Source organism: Nicrophorus vespilloides, unplaced genomic scaffold, assembly GCF_001412225.1.
Source record: "Nicrophorus vespilloides isolate i.1.1-1 unplaced genomic scaffold, Nicve_v1.0, whole genome shotgun sequence".
Lineage (NCBI taxonomy): Eukaryota > Metazoa > Arthropoda > Insecta > Coleoptera > Silphidae > Nicrophorus > Nicrophorus vespilloides.
Genome location: NW_017100108.1, coordinates 236,425 through 260,596, shown reverse-complemented (window position 1 = coordinate 260,596; position 24,172 = coordinate 236,425). Strand labels below are relative to the sequence as shown.

The 24,172-nt window shown below is 33.4% G+C and overlaps 6 protein-coding genes and 1 non-coding gene across 9 annotated transcripts; 4 read left to right on the top strand and 3 right to left on the bottom strand.

Moving 5' to 3' along the window:
- Positions 1 to 1,959: 1,959 nt before the first annotated feature.
- LOC108568373 (tigger transposable element-derived protein 1-like) lies at positions 1,960 to 3,673 on the bottom strand. Its single transcript, XM_017929434.1, has one exon. It carries the CDS (start codon positions 3,480 to 3,482, stop codon positions 1,980 to 1,982), a length of 1,503 nt encoding a protein of 500 aa, XP_017784923.1. The 5' UTR covers positions 3,483 to 3,673; the 3' UTR covers positions 1,960 to 1,979.
- Positions 3,674 to 3,812: 139 nt separating this feature from the next.
- On the top strand, positions 3,813 to 4,282 carry LOC108568376. The gene is made up of 2 exons (XM_017929437.1): positions 3,813 to 3,942; positions 4,035 to 4,282. The coding sequence occupies exons 1-2, from the start codon at positions 3,905 to 3,907 to the stop codon at positions 4,183 to 4,185; spliced, it is 189 nt and encodes a 62-aa protein (XP_017784926.1). The 5' UTR covers positions 3,813 to 3,904; the 3' UTR covers positions 4,186 to 4,282.
- LOC108568375 (mitochondrial import inner membrane translocase subunit Tim10) lies at positions 4,196 to 4,527 on the top strand. The gene has a single exon (XM_017929436.1). It carries the CDS (start codon positions 4,206 to 4,208, stop codon positions 4,458 to 4,460), a length of 255 nt encoding a protein of 84 aa, XP_017784925.1. The 5' UTR covers positions 4,196 to 4,205; the 3' UTR covers positions 4,461 to 4,527.
- LOC108568374 lies at positions 4,516 to 5,550 on the bottom strand. Its single transcript, XM_017929435.1, has 4 exons — positions 5,312 to 5,550; positions 5,095 to 5,262; positions 4,794 to 5,037; positions 4,516 to 4,741 (listed from the first exon to the last, which is right to left on the bottom strand). The coding sequence occupies exons 1-4, from the start codon at positions 5,378 to 5,380 to the stop codon at positions 4,563 to 4,565; spliced, it is 660 nt and encodes a 219-aa protein (XP_017784924.1). The 5' UTR covers positions 5,381 to 5,550; the 3' UTR covers positions 4,516 to 4,562.
- Positions 5,551 to 6,711: 1,161 nt separating this feature from the next.
- LOC108568359 (hemocyte protein-glutamine gamma-glutamyltransferase-like) lies at positions 6,712 to 10,385 on the top strand. Its single transcript, XM_017929400.1, has 8 exons — positions 6,712 to 6,959; positions 7,016 to 7,146; positions 7,200 to 7,335; positions 7,393 to 7,576; positions 8,501 to 8,718; positions 8,766 to 9,581; positions 9,832 to 9,992; positions 10,046 to 10,385. The coding sequence occupies exons 1-8, from the start codon at positions 6,752 to 6,754 to the stop codon at positions 10,331 to 10,333; spliced, it is 2,142 nt and encodes a 713-aa protein (XP_017784889.1). The 5' UTR covers positions 6,712 to 6,751; the 3' UTR covers positions 10,334 to 10,385.
- Positions 10,386 to 13,932: 3,547 nt separating this feature from the next.
- Positions 13,933 to 17,666, top strand: LOC108568358 (hemocyte protein-glutamine gamma-glutamyltransferase-like). Of its 3 annotated transcripts, none has more exons than XR_001891295.1 (9): positions 13,933 to 14,205; positions 14,257 to 14,387; positions 14,446 to 14,581; positions 14,642 to 14,825; positions 14,881 to 15,098; positions 15,157 to 15,972; positions 16,717 to 16,877; positions 16,938 to 17,310; positions 17,381 to 17,666. XR_001891295.1 is itself a non-coding variant. In XM_017929399.1 (8 exons), exons 1-8 carry the CDS (start codon positions 13,998 to 14,000, stop codon positions 17,223 to 17,225), a joined length of 2,142 nt encoding a protein of 713 aa, XP_017784888.1. In that variant the 5' UTR covers positions 13,933 to 13,997; the 3' UTR covers positions 17,226 to 17,666. The 3 variants fall into 3 exon arrangements, 1 of the variants encoding a protein (XP_017784888.1); XR_001891296.1 differs by having other exon boundaries at positions 16,938 to 17,324; XM_017929399.1 differs by having other exon boundaries at positions 16,938 to 17,666.
- Positions 17,667 to 22,765: 5,099 nt separating this feature from the next.
- Trnaw-cca lies at positions 22,766 to 22,837 on the bottom strand. The gene has a single exon. It is a non-coding gene; the product is annotated as a tRNA-Trp (tRNA).
- Positions 22,838 to 24,172: the final 1,335 nt, after the last annotated feature.

The following is a 24,172-nucleotide window of genomic DNA, read 5'->3' as shown; positions in this document are numbered from 1 at the left end:
ATATATATTTAATTAGTAGATGATTTGATGAACAAATAGTGGAATATATTATAGTATTTTATTAGATCTGAAAGATGGGAATTAGGCGTGCCGTGTAAATAAATAAAAGTTGGATAAAAAAAGAATCTGGACATATTTGAATTGGTGGGCAAGTATTTATATGATTATTACTATTATATATGGATAAAGAAAGATAATGAAACAGTATTTAGTCAGAATATAAATATATATATTTTAAGAGATTTATTAAGTTTATATTGTATATCAGAAATAGGTGAGATATTTTTATTGAACTGTTATTCCTGCGGTCTGCTGATACCGGGCCGGACAAAACAAGAATGTTTTAGTATTACATAAATGTTAAATAAATTTAAATGAAAATAAACGCAAGAAACAATTCCTGGAGAGAGAAATTTCGTTGATGAAGTTGAGCTTCGAAGAACAAAGCAATGCCATGCAAATAAGTACAGCAAACATATGCTTTCTATGTGTGCCATAAATATGATGATATATATTTTAGATAGCTCATAACTGTCGCAAAATTAATTGTTACGACGAATAACTTTCAAACTGCATACATCTTATCGTTTGTGTTATCGTATTCAATGTTGATCCATGAAAAAAGGAAAGTACAATTAGGTATCACTCGAAAAAAAAAACATTTAAAAAAAAACTAGTTGTGATCAATTATAATTCACATTATTTTTTAAAATAAATCGTGAGATTTAGTTATTGCTGTTAGTCTTTTTATTAACCCCCCACTTTACTTCTACTAGAGACCATATGAAGAGTTAAATATGTATCACAGAAGGATGACCAGTATCTAGTTTATCTACAATAACTAATGCCACAGCAAAACATATAGAGTTAATTAGCTAATTGGATTTTACCAGGTAAGCTTCATTCGTTCGACATTAATGTTTTCAACCATTTTCCGGGAAATGTTTATATTTACTAAAATGTAAATTGTTTGGTTATTTTATCTTAGGTTGCGTTAAACAATTAAGATTGGTACTTTAAAAAATAATATAATAGATATAATGAACATATCTCAACTATCTTAGATTAACCTATTAACTAATCCACCTGGTGGATTCCTCTCTTTATTGCAGTGTTTTAAAACTTTTTTTTATCTTACGGCACACTTATTTTTTTGTGGTTTGAAGATAATGTAATTAATGATTAATTAATAATTAATTAAAAATAATAATTCAAAGCACTCCTATATCAAAGCGCTCGTTTATCAAGATCAAATTCCTGTGAAACATGAAAAGTTATGCTAATACTGCTAGTCAGTAGATGGATCTTTTATATTTGACAGTAGTTGACAGTGACAACACACATGTAATAATGATACTGAAAGAAAGTACAGTGGAACCTCGCTTAACGAGCAAAATGAATTCTAAGAAAAATGACTCGCTTAACGAGCGACGTTTCGCATGAGTGACGATGAGAGGGACTTCTCTTCTCATCGTCACTCGCGCATTCTACATCATTTTTAAAACTTGTGTACACAAATTATGTGTATCTTTCACTATACGAGTAAAAATCCGGAAATGTTGGAACGGATTAAACTCGTTAAGAGTGGTTTCACTTTATATCAGTGGGTAAAATTGTGTTAGCTAACACACAAAAAAGTACAAAAAAGTTATATTTACTTTATGATATCAAGCATCAGAAACAGGCATCACTTTTCGAACAGAATTTTGGTTCCAAAACAGGTATATGAGGCAATCAGGTACGTGAGAGTTAATATGTTTTCGGGTTTCGAACAATTTTAAGGAGAATAGGTAAAATTCAGTTCAGGATTATACAGGTTAATGTATTAAACATAAATATTTAACGATGGTTTAAGAAAAATAAACATTATTTTAAACTTAGTATATTAAATCCATTATAAATAATGATTGATAACGATAAACTGTAGTATATAACATACTATTTATAAATATATTTGCTTCCAGTTAATTGTATGTCTATTATCTCGGTTTCTTATTGTATATCATTGCGCTGTAACAATTCAGAGCTTCTAGAACGGTCCTTTTTACACCACAACTTCGTGCAAAGTCGGGATCGTTCTCTGATAGAATTTCAAGAGCATGCCTGACTTCATTCAGACAACTGGTCACGATCGTTGCTGTCAATTCCTTCTTGGGTCTAATGGGAACCAAAGGCCTTTCATCATTTTCCGAACTGATTACTTGCTGCTCCATTAACTCAAGCAATTCATCGTTGGTAAGCGTCTCTCCTTGACTCTTCAATAAATCCAGAACATTGGCTAAGTCAACTTCATTCGATCCCGTTGCAAGTGCTAATACTACAACATCGGTGCAAACAGCGGTAATTTCATTATCTATCGCTTCGCAATTCATAACAATATTGAACCACACTTCCCGCCAAACGCTGTTCAGACATTCATATTTGAGTTCGTTCCAAGCCGCTTTAATATTGGTGATTGCATCTGTTATATCGTAATTCTTCCAGAATTCCGCAATCGCTTCATTATCTTTAGCCTGACTCATTTGAGTGAAAGCGCGTTTGAGATAGTTCGCTTTTAAAGCAGCTTTAACGCCTTGATCCATAGGTTGCAGTATTGAAGTGGTATTAGGTGGTAAGAACATGACTTCAACTGGAATACAAGTCTGAAGGGAGCCGAGGTTGGAGGGATGACCCGGCGCGTTGTCCAATATCAGAAGTGCTTTAGGTTCCAAATTCCTCTGAGCGCAATAGCGTTGGACGGACGGACAAAATTGATTAAGAAACCAATCAGTGAAGAGGTCTATGGTAACCCATGCTCTTCTGTTGGTTTCTGCGTGATACACGAGCAATGGCTTGAGCTTCATATCTCCGGACGCGTTTGCACCCATCATCAACGTTAATCGTTTTTTCCTGGAAGCACAATGGGGAATCACCGTCTTAGATGGTAGGCGTTTCCAGTAAATCACGCTTTCGTCCACATTGAAAACCAGGTTCGGTGGATACCTTCCTCGTTCAATCACCTCTTGCAGATCAGCAACGAACTTCATCGCGCCTGCACTTGCTGCCTCATCCGTTCGCCTGAGACTGTGTATGGTGGCACGCTTTTTGAATTTCTCGAACCAACCCCTCGAAGCTACAAAAGTTTCGGAGGTTTTTTCAGATTCCTGCTCTTTAAGCTGATGAAACAATGTTAACGCTTTACGCTGAATGACCGTCTGCGTGAGTGGAGCATTGCGCTGCGTCATATCGTCGACCCAAACTCCCAACATCTTTTCCATTTTCTCGATAATACTACCACGGGTACGTGTCAACTTGTACGCCGTGTGTCCAGAGCAATTCTGCACCGAATCCTTTACCTTCTCTGCTTGATTCAGAATAGTTTTTATGGTGGACTGTGCCAAACCCAATGATTGTGCCACATGACTCTTCCTTTCGCCTGCTTCTACCCTTCTGATGATTTGCATTTTAAGTTCCAAAGATATGACTTTACGCTTACTAGACATCGTTTTAACTTATGTACTAATACATAAATATAACACATACAGCACATAGGACACTTGTTTATAGACTGTCTATAACGGGTTTTCGTTGACCTGCGCAAGCGCAGTGCCACATTATTTATCGACTTCGCTGTAAACGAGCGGGGGTTCGTTAACCAAGTTATCACTGTATTCAAATTAATTGTTTTACATCAAAATAATTATAGAAAGTAAACTGTTATAACGGATGAAACAAGGTACAACTAAAATATCGGTCTATTTTATATGATCAAGTTAACATGCACGGATAAATATTAAGATCTGCAACCCAACTTGCAAACGTACATGACATTTCTCTGTGCTCTATCGTTTCTGGGTTAAGTTCTAAGAATCGTGCCTTCTCCCTTGAGCATGTAATATTGCTTAATACCATAGATAGGCAAAGAATGAAATTGACGAAAAGCGCGAAAATTGGAATTAGTTGGTGAGTATTACACATACACACATTTCATTCATAAATCAGATAATGTTTAAATAATGAACCGACCTAACCTTACTTTTGTTTATCGTTGCTAGGGCATTCATTACTGCGGGCGGTCTTTACGCATTCTACCTATCGAAGAGGAGCATTGATAAGCAGCGGTACGAGCATATGAAAGTGAGAGAGCGCATTCGTCAATCGAATACAGGCGAATACGAACCAAGTAGCAGGAAATTCACAAACTAAGTAATCAATAAATAAGAGAAATGGCTCAATTGGACGCCCAGAAGTTGCAACTCATCCAGGAGTTGGAAATTGAAATGATGGCTGATCTGTACAACAGGCTTACAACCACCTGCTACAAGAAGTGCATTCCACCAGCATACAGTGAGAGTGAACTTGCCAAAGGAGAGGCTGTCTGCTTGGACAGGTGTGTTGCCAAATTCCTGGATATCCATGATCGCATTGGCAAAAAATTGGGTCAGATGACAACACAGGATGAGGCAATGATGAAGAAATAAAACCCTCTTTAATATTTCCCTTAGTTAATGTAGTCATTGTTAATTAAACATAAAGTTAATAGAAAAATACTTTATTACCATACAAAAATACAAATAAAACAATCACAATGTGTTAGTATTGCATAAAGCGATAATAACTTCTTCTTTTAAAGACAAAACTTCGTTCAACAGTTGCTCATTATTCTGTTGCAGTTTATTTATTGTGTCCAGGTAAATCTCCTCCTTTGCTTTATATTTATGCAACATCTCTACCGTGGCGTCATCTCTGGATGCGTATATACCTGCAACAAAGAATGTAAAATATGTTGCTGCATTTAAAATAAATACACTCACCAATGCTTTCACCCAATTTAATTTTCAATGACTCCTTCTCTTGTTCCAATGAATTCAATTTGTGCTTCAATTGCCTCTCATTCTGTGCACTCCAGTTCTTCAAAGCACAAACATTTTTGCTCAACAAAGTCTTGTCAGTTTTCAAAGATTCTATATCATAATCTTTCTTCCGGAGAGTTTCAGACAGAATTACATTCTCAGATTCCTTTGTTACTAGTTTACTATTCACCTGATCGATTTGTTTCTAAAAATATACCAAACTCATACCTTAATTCATATACTTACTAATTGAATAGATTACCTCTAGATTCTGAGTTTTATTGACCAAGGCTGACTGCTTCATTGCAAGCTCCTTGTTTTGAGCTATAGATTTCCTGTACATGTGAATCAGCCCATAAATACTATTCATCAGTTGTTCCAAAACATCGACGTTCACATTTATCGATGGTAATCCTAAACTGTCAAACTCCTGAAATTAAATGAATGAGTTAAAATCGATATCGATATTATAATCATACCTCTGATAGGTTTTTCAGATGCTCCTTAATTTCACTCTCGTTGGGCAGCAGGTCCATGTTCAGACTCATCTTCGGAAATTTTAAAAAGAATAGAACGGGAATTTTCAAAATTTTCAGACGACAGATAATTTTCGGATTTGTTTATTTTGATTTCGAGGTTATAGCGGGTCACTGGATTGTCAAAATAAATAACAAAATATTTTGAAATTTAAGTTTTGCTCTGTCAGCGGGACAATAAATTTATGATACTACCAATTTAATTTATTATTCATATCCATGTGAACTGTTTTTCTAAGTAGATTTTTCTTTTCTATTTGTTTTTAAGATAGAAATAACATTTCTCAATGATTCAAGTGTTATTCCTATAATACTTTTTTATAATTGTTTTAATGTTTACTTTTCAATTTTCTTCATAACTTTTTAAAAAATATTAAAACTAAATTGTATGTATTTGATATATAAGATATATTTTATCGTTTTGCAGAAAAGTGTAGCAATGAAACATTAAACAGAATTTGGTAATTATGAGTGAATTATATTTAAATGAGACTGCATTATGTATCAATTTCATAATTATTTTTGCGCACTTCTTTTTTGCAAGTTCGTTGATTGTGGTTGTTGTGGTTACTTGCGGAAACTAGGATTGATTTGTACAGTGTGCTTTGCTTAATAACAAAAGGGTTGATTAGATGTATACAATCTACACACTGTTAATTAGTTAAATTGGACCACCGTTCAAAGGGTATCGACCATGACCATTTCACCAACTTACTTTTCTATATATTTTCGTTTATATAATTAAAATAAAATTAGAGCACAAAATTAAGGAAAAGATGTATAAGACGTAAATTATATTTTCTACGCCAAACGATTTTCATATATAATAAATATTACGTTACTATGTATTTCTATACTGTCAATTTTATTCAATGACAATCTTCTAAAGTGAAAAATCAATGTTAATTATGTATTTATTTAAGTCTTCTATCTTAAGTTTTTTATATATTTACTTGCCTTATGTGACATATGCCAATAGTTGGTCGTAATAAATTTCGTAATAGTTGACAAGACATGTCAAATAACAAAGAGTTATAAATATGTTTTTTTTTAATTAGTATTATTCAAATAAAGTATATATTTTTAAGATATTCAAAAGAAATTGGCGAAACTAATTCACTGAGTGTATTTTGGTTTTTCGTAAACATAAATACATTAAATTTACTCATAGATATTTTTCTTTAATAATAGTGTATCCATTGCATTTAAATTCAATTCCGATTTATCTGCTTTCTTATTGATAGTGGAGGAAACGGAACTTTTTTTTACAGGATATAGTAACTGTAACATTATTTTATCGTTATGATATAATTCCATAAACGTATATAAACAGTACTCCGTTGGCTTATTTTCAGTCATTTATACCAGGTCGTAAAGAACAAAATGAAGCACAATTTAAAGGTAGACTTGGTGTGTTTATTCCCGAAAGAGAACTCAACATCTCATAAAACAGATAAATTCGACCTGGTACGTGATGAGGAGAATCCCATTGCCGTCTTACGAAGAGGTCTTAAATTTACCATTGCCATAAGGTTCAGTGAAAGGAATTACGAGGATGAAAGGGACATTGTTAAACTTATCTTCAGTTTCGGTAACAATCGAGATATGATTAATAATATAGAATTACTTCCATTGAACACATTTCAGGCCCGAATCCGAATGCGATTAAAGGTACGAAAGTGACCATTCGCTTGGACCCGAAAAGCACCGACTTTGAACATCATAACAATTGGTACGCAGGATTCTTAGAGAGATCAGGAGACTTGTTTACGCTAGAAGTAATTTGTTTTCAGATATTTAATTTTATTATAGTAAATGATTTTGTTCGCAGGTTTCTGCATCTGTGCATTGTCCAGTTGGTAATTGGTTTTTGCAGGTGGAAACAAGCCGCGTTTATTCTACGCTGCCGCCGTCTACTTTTGATTATGAAAGTGAAATTTACATTCTCTTCAATCCCTGGAATCAGCGTAATTAAAACATGTGTTTTTAATTTATGTAACAGTTAACTAACATGTTTTGTGCAGATGATTTGGTTTACATGCCTCAAGGCGAATTGCTAGATGAATACGTATTGTCTGATGTGGGGAAAATTTGGATAGGCCCCTGGGGTTCTTGCAGAGGACGTGAATGGGTATTTGGTCAGTTCTATGGATGCGTTTTGCCTGCTATCATGCTCATGTTCAATTCATCGGAATTACCTACGGCAAGGTAAGAATTAATATTTATAGATATAAGTACATGGTACATTCTTCGATAATTCGTTTTGACTCAAACTTGACAAAATCTATATAGAATTTTCACAGTTGTTCGAAAAAGCTTTAAAATATATTGGCGAAACATATCGTCAACTATTTTGAACATGCATTTCAATATGTGTCTGATTATTTTAACATTTCAATCACATCAAGCATAATATTTCATGTATTATTGTAATTATATATGATTTTATGTTGTATGTAATGTAGTTACACTAATGATATAAATATTGATTTAATTTGGACTTTGATTTAAAAGAAATAGCTCTCAATTCAGGTTCCGGTAAATTTTGACAACAAATACCAGTAAATTCTTAAAAACATGAAATTAAAAAACTTTATGTGTATCTGGCTGTATATTACTTAATGTTGATGTTACTAGCAGATAATTAACATCAGAATTTTACGTATTCATGACGCACTTTTAGGATATTGTCAAATTTTTGCTCACTCCTATACAATTTTGGAATAAAGAGAATGATTATAATATATTTGAGTTGTATGAATCTTTCATTGCCATAACTATTATTATATGTCTCTCATTGAACTGAAGAATTTAAATGTCTTAAATGAATGTCGTACTGTCGTTTCATTTTATTTTAACTCACTTTAACTAGTGAGTTAAATGTTAAATCACTTTATATTTTTTTAGTGTAACTGTATCAACGACCCCCCTCTTCTTAGAGGGCCGCGGTAAAATTACCAAACGATGACCGGACTGGGGTGATAAATAGGTTGGGGAGCACTGTCGTGCAGGATCCGCTAAATATAAATATCTTGTTACAACATTTTACATACTATCATACAATGTTTCTATTATATTGTTAATAATAGCTAAATTAGCATATTTATTATATGTTCTGTTTTCCCATTAAAGCCGTGGAGATCCAATTAAAGTGACCAGATGCATTTCCAAAATGGTAAACAGTAATGACGATAATGGTATTTTGGTTGGTCGTTGGGATGGTGACTATGATGGTGGTACAGCACCTTCCTCTTGGACAGGATCCGTTGAAATTCTGCAAAAATACTTGGACAAACATCGTTCTGTGAATTACGGCCAATGCTGGGTTTTCTCTGGGGTCGTTACAACTAGTAATTAAACTGAAAATTTGAATTACTCCAAAATTGTTTTAATTTAGTTTGCAGAGCTTTGGGAATTCCTTCGAGGGTTATTTCAAATTTGGTTTCTGCCCACGATGCGAACGCTACTCTAAGCGTGGATAAATATTACGATCTATCTAACGAAGAATTGAATTTCGACCCTTTGAATCCAACGGGCGAAGATTCCGTTTGGAATTACCACGTTTGGAGCGACGTATGGATGGCGAGGCCGGATCTACCCATTGGTTACGGTGGTTGGCAAGCAATCGATGCCACTCCTCAAGAGATATCTTCGGGGTTCTACCAATGCGGTCCAGCGTCTCTAGAAGCCATCAAGAAGGGCCAGGTCGGTTTCAATTATGATATCGGTTTTATGATCGCTTCAGTGAATGCTGATCTGATGCGTTGGAAAATTGATCCAATGAGCGATTTAGGATTTACTCAGATTCATTGCAACAAGTATCACATCGGACGAATGATTTTGACCAAGCAGCCGCACATCTTCGATGCAAACGGCGATAAAGATCGACAAGAGATCACGAATCAGTATAAAGCTAAGGAAGGCACACCAGCCGAAAGATATTTTCTTAATAAAGCTGTTAGGTGTTCCCGTTTTGCCAATAACGTTCACTCATTATCGCATTCTAACTCGGAAGATGTTGAGTTCGAATTGCAGGAACTGGAGAAGATCAACATCGGGGAGAGTTTTGCGCTTATTCTTAATATCAAAAACGTGAGCGATCAAGTAAGAACTGTCAAAACACTTATGTCGGCCGGTAGCATTTTTTATACGGGTGTGAGGGCACATGTTATCAAGAAGTCTGAAGGCGAATTCAGGATAAAACCAAAATCAAGTAAGGATAATTGTAACAAAACAATATTTGTATTCGGAACATCTATTCTATCTATCTAATAATTAAGATTAATTCCCACTTGAACACAGAAAATATATTTTTTTTCTAAAAACCGAATTTATCGAGTACTCGATAATTATTAGAAATCTAAACTATACATAATCCATACTCAAATTTGATTAAAAATTAAGAACTAACAAACATTTGATCAATTTTAAGTTGATATAATTTACTTTTGAAATTATTTTAGCGGAGGTATTGAGAATGGTGGTAACGTCTGAGGAATATCTAGACAAGTTGGTGGAGTATTGCATCTTGAAATTATATGCTGTGGCAACTATCGTGGAAACCGGACAAGTTTGGGCCGACGAGGATGATTTCCAAGTACAAAAACCCAAAATCAACATAAACGTAAGTTCTGTCCTGCACCAATATTTTTTTTTTATATTATGTACGAAAATTAGTTGCCAGATGGAGTTCAGATTAACGCAGCGACGAAAATAACGATGTCGTTTCGTAATCCGTTGCAACAGGTCCTCACCAAATGCAAGTTCAATTTGTCTGGACCGACGTTGTTGCGCAACCAGATTCTACATTACAGAAACGTTAAACCGGGAGTGATGGTCAAAATCGCAATCAATATAATTCCGTTGGTTCCAGGGGAACAGAAGATCGTCGCAACGTTCAGTTCCAAAGAACTGCTCGACATCACGGGTTCGGCTAAAGTCAAAGTCTTCGATGAAAACTATTGACTTAAATATGCAATCTAGCAATAATGTAAAATCTATTTTAATGTAAAAGAAGTGAGAAACAAAATAAATAGATCTTCTAATTTTTCTAAGTAGACGTTAATTCATTTGTTAAAGTCTAACGATATTTCATGTCAAATTTCAGGAAGAATGGATACGAATTACCACAATATTAGTGATGTAAGGTCGGTAGAAATTTCACCACTAACATAGCAAGAATTTTTTTTTGCCATTCTCTTCGGATTTCGACGTCAACTCAAGCCTATGTAAATTTTCCTGGAATGCTAAAATATATATAGAGTGAATGCACTATCCCTTGTGACTATTTCCAAGTGGTTTCAAAGATTCCAGACCGAGGAGGAACCTCTAAATCTTCGACCGACGATACAAATGTAGCTCTGGAGAAGGTAAAAATTGACGAAGAAGCAAGAATATAGGAAATGGTAGGTAATGAATTGGGCTTGATCGTAAATATTAAGTCATCACTTGGGCTACACGAAGAAATCCGCTCGATGGGTTCCACGATTTTAAAATTACGACCAAAAAGAGACGCGTGTTCGTTTTTTCCAATATTTATTGGAAAAATTTGGAAACTCTAGCAAACTGGTGATGAATCTTGGTTCTATAAGTTCGACCCGGAAATCAAGCAGCAGAGCAAGACAACAAAAGTTATGATGTAGATTTACTTTACCAGTGAAAAAGTGGTAGCTGCTATCTTATTGGAAACTGGTTAGACGGTAATTGCTATGTGGTACACAGAAACTTGTTTATCACAAGTTTTCAAACATTTGTTGGAAAACCAGAAAAAATGGGAACTTTGTCGCTACTTTTTACACTCTCTCGCACTACTAAAATAACCAACAACTTTCTTGCATCAACGAAATTCGCCCAGCACCTTATTCTACCGACCTACCGCCTTGTGATTTCTGGCTGTTTCCGAAAATTAAGGAAAAAAATGAAGGAAATTGTCTTCAGTACCAATGAAGAGATCATTAATTAAAATTTGAAAATATCCAAAAAGTCGATCTCGAGAAATGTTTTGAAGAGTGGCTCTACCGACTTCAGAAATGTATTGAAATAAATGAAATTTATGTAGATAAATTAAAAAATGATGAAAATTAAAAATAACAAACTTTTGTTAGACTAATTTTGTTAGTATAATATAATATAAATATAGTAACACAAAAATGATATACGTTGAATATATTATTTTTTATAACAAGTTATACTTCAAAAATCATATTTATATAATAATAGTTAACAAAAAAATGCATAAGATTTACATTAATTATGTGATATCTTAAACATTAATTATTCACTGTAACTCTCTAACAGTACCTGCATTCCTTTGTGTAATACTACAAAATTTAATTGTTTTCGTATAGGCGTTAAAATTTTCCCTTAATAAACAGATTTAATTTGAATCTTTGAAAAAAACGGTATACAAAATTACAGACATTGTTTTACTGGTAAATATTTAAAAAATCGGTTAACTGGTAATTTTTCTTAATTGAAAATTTGATGACTGTCAAACTGTGTGCCGCGAGATATTCGGCTCCTAAAGTTGAAGCAAAAAATGAACTCAAACACTCGTAGGCCTTACAAATCTATGAAAGAACGGACATCAGTAACAAAGCTCAACTAATTTCCTTTTAAAGAATGATCAAAGGTTTTAAAATTATAAGCCAGTTTTTTTTGTTGTGAATTCAAGGAGAGATCAACAGGAGAAGATGGCTTTAACCTTTTAAACAAAATGTCATCTTGAGAGAGATGCTGTGACAAACTTGTATTAGCGTTTGCTCCATCCATGTAATGTCGACAAAAGGCTTTGTGCAAAATTATGTCAAATGAAAATTGTACATTGCATGACCGCGAATTATTGGTGTCAAAATCTTTACCTGATGGGTATTACATAAAATCTAATTCCCTATATTGCAGTCTTTTTGTATCCCTATGTGAAACAATGGATTCTGATTTTAATTGTTTAATGCTTCATACAGAAGTGCGATGGCTCTCGATAGGAAAAATAGATTCTGAATTTGAATTTATAAAAATTGGTGGTTGAATTAACGGAAGAACATTTTAATTTAATTTTTTCTCAAAATCAATTGCATCCTTCTCACTAATAAAATTATTATCTTATTGCATGTTTGATAAAATAATGTTTTTGATGAATTTATTTATTTTTTTGATTATATTGAAATTTTTATTGTGGTATGCTCCTTTTTCTAGTGTGCCGTGAGGTAAAAGTTTGACAGACACTGATCTAGAGAGCGAGCTAATCCTTTAAGGTCTTAACCTATATTAAAAGGGCTAAATAATTGTACAGTATTTAAACATATAATTTATGTATTAAAAAAATATGTATTTCAAAATAAGTCTATAAAATTCCAGACGCACTCGTCCTTTGTAGCCTTGGATATACTGACAAGACAAGTCAACACATGATACGCAACATTTAAGTGAATCTCCTATATGTAACGCAATATTAGGGGCATACCCAATTTGTGTGTATTGTATTATATTCATTAACACTTTGTATGTGTATTGCTTTCTGATCATTCTTATACAATAAACAAAAGTTAGCAAAAATGGACCAATAAAAAAATGAAAATAAATAAATTGTATTATAATTATTTTGAATATTGTTCACTAATATTTTACTTCAGAATTAAATGTAATTATAAATAGTAAAATAAAAAGCGTGCTATGTTTTTATGTTGAATAAATTGCTCGATATCAATTGAGATTTAATGAAAAAAGTATGAATATTATAATTTGGTTTCTTAAATGTTTTAAGTTTACTTGATTTTAAATTTCATAATATAAAAATGTTGTTGTTGTCATTATTACTTTATCTACCTGATTTTTATGATAATTTTATATTTATAGAGGTTATATGAAAGATATTTATTTGGATATTTAGTGCTAAATAGAAATTTGGTGGCCGTGGGTTTCTAAGAATAATTTTCAAAACGGAAGGGGAAGAAAAATTGCCGCCCCAGGGCTATAGCGCTTTTAGCCCTATGATTTGAGTGACCGTCGCGGAATATTTTCTCTTTCTAATATTAATAATTTTATTATATGTTTTACTTTTATTAATTTATAATAGTTTATAATTTAAATAAATAAAATAAGAAATAATTCCTGAAAGAAATTGAAACATTGTTTTATTTTTCTCATTAAGTATCTTGCAGTTCAGCACTAAGTGCATGTTGTGGTTCTTGATTTCCTTTACATTATTATCTTGACACGTGTAAGGAATATTAGCAATGTAAATTATTAAATAATCATTTTATATTTGATTGAATAACTTTCAGAAATCTCCAATTGTGATGATACTTTATTTAATACAAATACAATATTTATTACAAGTGAAACTTTCAACAGTTCCAGATAAAAATTGCAATTAAAAAAAGGAGTTGTTTATAATGGTTATCGCGTTCCAATGGCAATTGAATTTGTTTTTTTGTGTGGTCGTTTTTTGTTGATAACGGGTCAAAGGAAATGAAACTGTTTTTTGCAGGAAATAACATTTGGTTTCTTGATATCTCAGAAATGTAGGTAATACTCGATGCATGTTTCCTATATAAAGGCAAGCAGTTGATGTGGTCACGAACAGTTCCAGCAGTTAACTTGCTCAATTTAGACGGACGTTCTCTTCAAAATGCCTGAAAATCTAGATATTGAACTGGTGTATCTGTACCCGAAGGAAAACTCTACGTCTCACAAAACCGATAAATTCGAGTTGGTCCACGATGAGGAGAACCCCATCGCAATCTTCCGCAGAGGGCTCAAGTTCACAATGGCCATTAGGTTCAGCGGGAGGAACTTTGAAGACGACATGGACGTCGTTAAATTGATCTTCAGTTTTGGTAAGAGTTGGAGTTGATTGTTTGAGGAATTACAGTTTCATTTGTTTTCAGGCAAGAATCCGAATCCGATTAAGGGAACGAAAGTTTCAATTCGTCTTGACCCAAAGCGCACCGACCCAGAAGATCATAATAATTGGTACGCAGGATTCTTGGGAAGATCAGCAGACAGTATCACTCTTGAAGTAAATTTGCTTTTTAATATGATAATATTGAGTTTGTAATCAATGATTCGATTCGCAGGTTTCTGCCCCGGTGCAATGTCCAGTTGGCATTTGGTCTTTGCAGGTGGAAACGAGCCGCGCGAATTCGACACTGCCGCCTACTATGTTTGATTATGAGAGTGAAATTTATATACTTTTCAATCCGTGGAATAGCCGTAAATACAAAATGTATTATTATTTATAATCGCAAAAGCAATTATGTTATTTTTGTTTAGATGATTTGGTTTACATGCCCGATGAAAGGTTGCTCGACGAATACGTTTTGACGGATGTTGGTAAAATCTGGGTTGGGCCTTGGGGGTCCAGCAGAGGCCGTGAATGGGTTTTTGGACAATTCGATGGATGCGTCTTGCCATCTGCCATGCTCATGTTTGCATTATCCGAGCTACCAGATGCCAGGTACGAATTATTGGCAACTAAGTTAAAAAAGAAATATTACATGGTTTCGTTTCAGTCGAGGTGATCCTATTAAGACGACCAGGTGTATTTCAAAAATGGTAAATAGTAATGATGATGATGGTATTTTGGTCGGCCGTTGGGATGGTGAGTACGAAGACGGAACAGCTCCATCTTCTTGGACAGGATCCGTAGATATTATGCAAGAGTATTTAGATAACCAACATCCAGTGAATTATGGCCAATGCTGGGTATTCTCCGGCGTTGCAACAACCAGTGAGTAAAACTATTAAGAACAAATATATGAGATACACCGACAATTTGTTTCATTTAGTTTGCAGAGCTTTGGGAATCCCATCAAGAGTCGTTTCCAATTTGGTATCGGCTCACGATGCCAACGCCACTCTAACAGTTGACAAATATTATAACGAATCTAACGAAGAAATGGATTACGACCCTCTGAATCCCATGGGCGAAGACTCTATTTGGAATTACCACGTTTGGAACGACGTTTGGATGGCGAGGCCAGATTTACCTATTGGCTACGGAGGCTGGCAAGCAATCGATGCCACTCCACAAGAGACCTCTTCAGGGTTCTATCAATGCGGCCCTGCATCTCTGGAGGCCATCAAGAAAGGTCAAGTTGGTTTCAATTATGATATCGGCTTCATGATTGCCTCGGTGAACGCCGATTTGATGCGATGGAAGGTGGATCCGAAAAGCGATCTGGGTTACACCAAGATCTACTGCAACAAGTATCACATCGGTCGGATGATTTTGACCAAGCAACCGTACATCTTCGATCCGAACGGTGACAAAGATAGACAAGAAATTACGAATCAATATAAAGCAAAGGAGGGTACTCCGGCCGAGAGATTATCTCTTTACAATGCGGTTAGGTGTACGGAATTGGCTAAAAGCTTTTACGCTTTACCTGATCCAGGCCTGGAGGATCTGAAGTTTGAATTGCAAGAGTTGGAGACGATCAAAATCGGTGAGAGTTTCTCGGTTGTTGTTAATATTAAGAACAACAGCGATCAAGTGAGAAATATAAAGGCTGTCCTTTCGGCGGGTAGCATTTTTTACACGGGAGTAAAGGCACACGTCATCAAGAAAGCTGAAGGAAAATTCAAAATGGGACCAAAATCAAGTAAGTGCAATACATTAGAAACAATCAAAATAAACATATACTTAGATTGTTCCTGAAATTTGGAGAATATCAGTAACTTGGTTTATCTCTTTTTTATAATGAATTTATAATAATTAGGTTGCAATAGACCCTCGCATAACGCATAATGCGGAACAAAAATTGCGATTGCCCTCTTATAACGATGTTTCTATATAATTCAATTTTATAAGGATAGTTTCTTTAAAACAAAACTAAATGGTTAATAAAAGCTTCTAAAACACGTATAACCTTATATACGTAGCAATCTATTAAACAAATTAATGATAAAAATGAGAACTAATTTATCTGTAAGGAAAATATTAAAAAAAAATTGATTGACTCAAAATATGTTTGAAGATTGGTTTTAAAAATGCATTGCTATATAATCGAATATAATTGAGTTTCAAAGTATTATTGATAATTATTGTATACTTACAGTATATCATTTTTTTAAATTGCATCAATTTATGCGGGACATACGGCAGAAAAACTTGCAATAGTAAAAAGGTAATAATTTATTGAATTTTTTACAGAAGAAATTAAATTGTCTTAAATTAACTTTATCCATTTTTATTTGAATACCGATTAATCTAATGAACGTTATTGTATACTTAATATTTTATTATGAAGAAATAATTATAAAATAATAATAAGTCGAACAAAAAACACATATACAGAAATATAGAAATATTTATATTTTTCGAAACAAAAATTTATTTATTTTAGCTGAGCATCTGAAGATGGTGGTAAAGGCCGACGAGTACCTGGAAAAATTGGTGGAGTATTGCATATTGAAGTTATACGCCGTGGCAACGGTGGAGGAGACTAGACAAACCTGGGCCGATGAAGACGATTTCCAGGTGACGAAACCCAACATCGACATAGAAGTAAGTTATCTCTTATTGTTATTATAAAGTGGAAAACATGTAATAATTTGCGATGATCAGATACCGGCAGAGATTCCAATTGGAAAAGCGACGAAAATCACGTTGAAGTTCCGAAATCCGTTGAAGAAGATTCTCACCAGATGCAAATTCAATTTGGCCGGACCGACGTTGCTGCGAAACCAGATCCTTCCGTACCAGGACGTAAAACCTGGGGCGATGGTTAAAGTGACAACCCATATAGTCCCTAAGATGACGGGAGAGCAGAAAATCGTAGCGACGTTCAGCTCCAAAGAGCTGCTGGACATCACAGGATCTGCCAAAGTCGAGGTCACCGATGACGACGAATAAGTTAATCTTGAAATATTAAAATCCCCGTATTAGGCTTACCATCAATCTGGTGGACGTCGAGCTTTGTAATTGCCTCTTTGTGTGTGTGTGAGTGTGCGAGTTAGTTGACCTGGAGTCGTTCCTTTCCGTCAAGTTCAAGGCTAGTTATTTTGTAGTTGTCCTCGATGGCGATGATTGCACAGCGCTTTCAATGATTAGCCCTTGCCAATTTCAATGCTGCACACTTGAATCGTCGGCGCGCGGCGGCTCCTTCTTGTGTCGTTGCCTCCTCACGGCTGCTGCATCCAATTCGACTTCCGTTCGTGTCGACAACAGTCAACAACAATTTGCCGCTTCGCCCGCCTATTATAAATAATTAATCGACTTTTGAACTCTCCATGCAATAACAAACATTATTTTTGTTATGCTTTACTTTATTTTATCTACTTCATTATTTACTTATATTTTTTAAGTGACCTTACAATTTATATAAATATTTACATTTACAAAGTATGAATTACAAATAACGAATTTATAATATTGTACTTAATAATTGTGTATAAAATATATTAAAGTAATACTAATAATTAAAAATAAATGTAACAATCACACAATATTTATTTAATAAAAAAACATTAATAGAAAGTTTCCCAAGTAAACTAATCTTTCCGAACTTAAAACACACGAGTGTATATTTATTTTATATTTAGACCAATGGTCGCCAACCTTTGACCACATGGACCATTAAAATGAAAAATTTAAATGTGAATATTTGTCCATGTAAGTATTTTTCTGCAACCTAATTATCTTTTATCTACGCCTTTTAATTCTCGTCAAATATAAATTCAAAATCTTGCGTCGCGTTTAATTATTATTGATTTACATTTTTCAATGTTTTTACTATTGTTAATACTTCTCCGTGCTCCAATTTTTCCAGTACTTTTTAATGACTGGAATTTTATGCCAACTTGGTGACTTTATAGATACAAGGTTGATACAATTTATAATTAATTTGTACAAAATGGTCTTTGATCTTAGACATAATTGTACATTTATAGATAGAATTTGATGGATACGCGACAATTATTTAACACCACACTCAATAAGTTCGTAAGATGACATATAGATGGCACCTCATATCGACAAATCTATATGATTGTTCATGGCAACCTGACGTTTATTTCACAAGTTACAGTGGTTTTATTGACGCAACGTTTATAGTTTTCAAAAAAGGAAAAATTTGAATTTCATGTTTTAATAAAACATTGATTTTTGATGGAATAAAATACAGTTCAAGCAAAGTAATGGCTTGCTAAGTGATATGGGGACTCATCTTCGTCAAGACAAATGGTAGAGAAATGGTTTGCTGATTTTAAACACGCTCGTAAATGATGCTGAACGCTCTGGTCCACAAAATGGTTTTGGTAGATCGTGAGATAGCTAACACCCTGAAGATATCAGAATGCATTTTGCATGAACATTTGATCATGAGAGTTTGACAGAAGAAATTCCGAAAACGACCACAACTGAAGAAGAAAAATGTGCTCTTTCACCAAGATAATGGACCATGCCACAAGTCGATCAAAACGATGGTAAAATTGCTTCCCCATCCACTGTATTATCCAGATCTGACTCCCAGCGACTACTACGTGTTTGCAGACCTAAAAAGAATGCTCAAGGAGAAATAGATTTGGCTCCAATGAAGAAGGGATCGTTCTACAAGAGAAGTATAGAAATGTTAGAGAAGCGTTGGAATGAATGTATCACTCTTGAAGGAGACTATGATGATGAATAAAGTAATGTCACGTTTTGTTTGTATGTCTTTCTAACCTATTGGTATTGGTTACTGTTTTTTAATTAATGCTTATTTTTACAATGATAATAATCGCTTAAAAATTAAAATATTATTCAACATGTAGTAGGATGAATGTCAGAAACAGGATAAAACCTATTAAATAATAAATTTGAATGATAAATTTGCAACTTTTTTTTTGTGCAACCACGGCAGACTATATCCTTCAATTAAAGTTCCTGCTGTTTAATAATCGTCTCGACGTATTCAATTTGCTTTCACTTCTCAATCCATTTATTGTGGCGTGCATCGGCGTAATCGTTCTATCATATAAAAACATTTTCGAAGGCGTTGCAATTTTGAAATATGTATAGGCCCACTGACCGCCTCGCGTCTTCGCGATGGCCACTTGTTTCAATCTTGTTTTCTTTTCGTCGATATAATCTATATGCGACGGCATTCCATTATTTTTGGGAGCAGATGAACAGCAGGTATATGATGTCTGCACAAACTCGATCATACCTCTCAGCACTTCTTATATCTTACATCCGCAGCACAATATTTATTACAAGGATGAAGCGAATTTAATATCAGTCTAAGTTAGGGCAGAAAGATCTATGGTCTATAGCTCTTTTGTAATAATAATAACATTTATTGTAACAAATCACAATACATACTTACTTTTATATATATTTTTCTTTATTTACAAACTGCCAAATGCTGGCAAAGAGTAAATAAAAAACATATAGCAAGAAAATTAAAAAAAAATGATCTTCTACAAAGGTCTTTCTGTCCTAGCTCTTTTGTTTTATTATTATGGAAATGAAATGTTTATTTTTATAGATGACTGCTGCAAAAAAGTTTATTATTATTATAATAAAATCATTATATAGAGAATGTTACAACTTAACTATATGAGTAACAAAAATATAGTTTATATTTAATAGTATCATCAATAAATTAATTAAATAAACTAAATTCCACGCAGAAATATATTATTCATATTTAATGTATTCAATAAATATACTGATTATTAAACTAAATTTAAACAAAATAATTTAGACATATTTAAAATGAAAGCTTCAATGATTAATTGCAACTCTTCATAAAATTTCAATTGAAAAATGGATACCAAAAAGCCATGTAATTAAATTATGTAACTTCTTTATGAACAGAGTGAGATAGAAATAAGACAATATAAAATAACTAAAGAGTAACTGTAGTAATCTAAAACCCAATTATACATTTATTAGAAATTTCTTTAGTTTATTTATTTTTATTTTATTATTTGTTTGAGATTACATAAATCCCAATTATTATTTGAAAATATTATTACACGTATCCAGTGAGTGATCTTTTTTTTTTAATTTATCCCCAATTCATATTTTTAGGTCAAATTAAAAAATGGAATTTTCATATTAATAAATAATTTTATTAAACACAGTTTTTTTCGATAATTTTCCGTTGCAGATCCTCACAGTTTTCTGAGTAAAAACAAAATCTCAAGGTGCGTTTTGCAGAACTATTTTTTGGAATTCAGGGATTTTTTTCATCGGACGTTTTAAAAATGGAAAATTTTGTTCACTCGAATTGCGAAATCACTCAAATATCGTACCAAGACCCATAGTCAAGCGGATCTATAATTCGATCAGTCCGGATTGGAAGTCACTCTCCCGCTCATTACATATGAAAAAAAAAACAAACAAACAAGGGAACACGCGAAGATTATATAATTTTTAGAGGAGGCTTTAGTAACATACATTTTGAAACTCACTTCTCTAATTTTAACAAAATTAAGACTACTAGTATGTAAAGTTTAGGTGCTGCAAATGGCATACAAGGAAACACGAGGTAGAAGCAGAATTGGGAGTCTTGCTAGAGCCAGAAAATTTTGTCAGCGAAATGCTGAAGAGCGTGGAGAGCTGAGAGATTGTAGTAGCATACATAACAGTGGTGCTACTGATTAAAGAAGAAGACGAGCGGGGGCTGCAGAGGGCCTTCGAGGACAGTGGCAGTGGAGGTTAGCACTGACATAATTGATCCAAGGGAAGTAAAAGACAGGCAAGGACAATCAGCATTGTAGAGGAGTACAGTGATATAGGTCCTGTATGCTGACGAAGAAGAGGAGAGGTTTTTGTGCGGTAAGAATCACACAGTACCACGACTTCACCCTATTTAAGTGCTCCTCTCTACAAAAAAAAGTATGCAAAGACCAAAACAATACCAAATCTTCTAGAAGAATATAAATACCTGAGTTTCTGTGTAAAAAATAAAGAACTGAAGAAATTAATAACTATTCCGAAAAGTCCATATCTTCCTTGTGCCAGTGATATAAATGTTTATGAAATCTGGTGAACAAGGTGAGTTGAAATTCTTAGAATTTCGACGTCCCAAATTTACGACTGAGGCTGTGAACCGTAGCCATTTTACAATTCTATTGATGAACATTTATAATACTGACCTGTTCTTCGTTTTGTGATTTCTAGGCGGTCTATAATATCCAGCTCACAAGAGTACCGAATGTAATAAACTATCCGGTCAACAAAATCGTTTATCTGGAACCTAGTTTGTACATGCGATTCCTCGTATCTCAAATCTTGCTCTCATCTCAAAGCAAAATATAGCTCGCTCGTATCTCAAAACACTCATATATTAGGGCACTCGTATATCGAGGTACCACTGTACATGCATCTTCTTGTTCGGTTTATTTAGTATCAGTCAAACAGTCCGGGATAAAGATAGATAAACTGTATAAATATTACTCACATAACTTACGTTCGATAATACGTACATGATTATTTCCAGTTGTCTTGCCGATTTAACGTAAAATGATGCCAATCCCGACCGACGAAGGTTGCGCAATGAGTAAATGATTTTAAGTTTAAGTTTAAGGCCGCCAAAGGAACAATTAATTATTTCCATTTTATTTTAAGTTATATGTTAAATGACTTTATATTCATTTTTTGGTGTAATTGTATCAACCGGGCCGCGGTAAAATTATCAAACGTTGACCGGTCCGCGGCGAAAGGTTGGGGGCACTGCCTTAACTGATTTTTATTGTGTATCTTTTTCATTTTTTATCTCACGGTACATTGGATGACGATATTTCGTTATGCGGCACACGGGCACAAAAATGACGCAGATTGGCAGACACTGAATTATTAGAATGTATTTTTAGCCGATATATTTATCCATATAAATATAAATATGATCTAAATTTTGTACTAGTTGATGTCGTTTAGGTTTCCTTGATTAAAGGCATCGGCACCGCGGAAAAAAATATATATTAAGGGCACCGCAAACCCAAAAAGTTTAGGAACTTTCCTGGTTTAGCGCATTTCGTATAAGAATATCGGAATATTGGAGGAATAGGTTACCCGCACTATGCAAGGCATTGGCTGTATTCATGTTTAAGCACTTACTCTTATGACCATTTCGGAACTTGATTCGAATTTCTATTTTTAGCTTTTCTCGCTAATCTTTTTTAACATTTCACGAATTTTAGTTACTATGTTTATTACTCAAATATGCTACTGGTATACATTAATTATTTATTTAAATAACATGATTTAATTTTTTATTTGCTATAAGCAGTTTGAAACTTTGATAATATGTAAAATAATGCAATTAACAAAGTTTAACAGTTGATTGAATTGCGTGTGATATTTAAATTTATTATCCCAGTAAAACATAACAAAATACACTCGAAACTAAATCGTTTAATTAATTTTACAAATAGTTACTACAATTAGAGGTAAAAGATATTATGTGACCCCGACGTGATTTGAACACGCAACCTTCTGATCTGGAGTCAGACGCGCTACCGTTGCGCCACGGAGTCTTCATATACATTATTCTCTGTATATGGTTGTTAAATTTAAAAATAAAAAAATTTAATTACCATTGTTATTGATATTTTATATTTCTATATTATTGCAATATGTATAGTTTTAACAAGCTACAGCAATTATCAATAAATATAATATCACTTGAATACTTAAAACTTTTATATCAAATATCAACAAATTGTGTGCGCAAGTTGATTTAAAATAAAATTGTATATATTGTCCATACTTACAATTCTAAAGGTGTTTTTTCGCTAAGTTTTTATAAGAGCAGAGTGGCGCAGTAGAAGCGTGCTGGGCCCATAACCCAGAGGTCCGTGGATCGAAACCATGCTCTGCTAAGAACAAAATTATTTGATTAGGTCAGTTTTTTTTAAATTTCATATTATTTTCTGTTAAATATAAAATATTTCAATGTTCATATGTTGATTTAGTTGTAAGCTCTGCTAATATAACGTACTTTTTGAAACCAGACTAAAATATAATTATTAAATAAATTTGTATTTTTTTGTTTAATAAAAAATTTGGATGATTTGAAATTTTCAAACCGGTCTGTAGTGAATCCGCACTGATCAATAAATTATGCAATGTATAGAGACGCTCAGACATATAGCATAGGCGATCTACCATAAAAGTATTAGGCGGCAAGCGATCTAGTAAGTAAACTTAAAATACAAAGTTGGAATGGGCTACAATCTATTACATATTTAATGTACTTTTTATAAATTGAATGTCAGAAATTTAAAAAATATAATCGACTGCAATCAACTGTTTGAGCACCCCTAGTATAGATGTTTAAACTTTTATCTTTTAGTTGAATTAAAGAATATTTTTAAAATTTAAAATTTACGAAAATAACATTTTCTAATGTAAATAACTTTGAGTAAAATTGCTTAGTCGTTTTATGATAGGATCATCCCTGGTGAACACATATGGGACATCATATTTACTAAAATACAATCTAAGTTTTGACCGTAAAATTTATTGAAATTTCATAAACTTTTCCGAGGAGCCCTCTGCCTCACAGCGAGGAGTCGAAATATCCCTGTCCGGCAATATACATTTGTAAAGATTTTATATTTATTGGTTCATTTGGATACCAAATCATGTGAAAATAATGATTATTCGACGAATTCGTATCATCGGTAATAAACCTAAATTTTACCTATAAGCTATATTAGCTACATCATTGAACATACTTATAAAATGTTCATATACCTTACATTATTGAACACTTAATTATAGTCGGCTTAAACACAATAGACTAAATGCAACAAAAACAAATTTTCCCTCAAAAAAAAATACTTAATTAATAATAATACACATAAAAA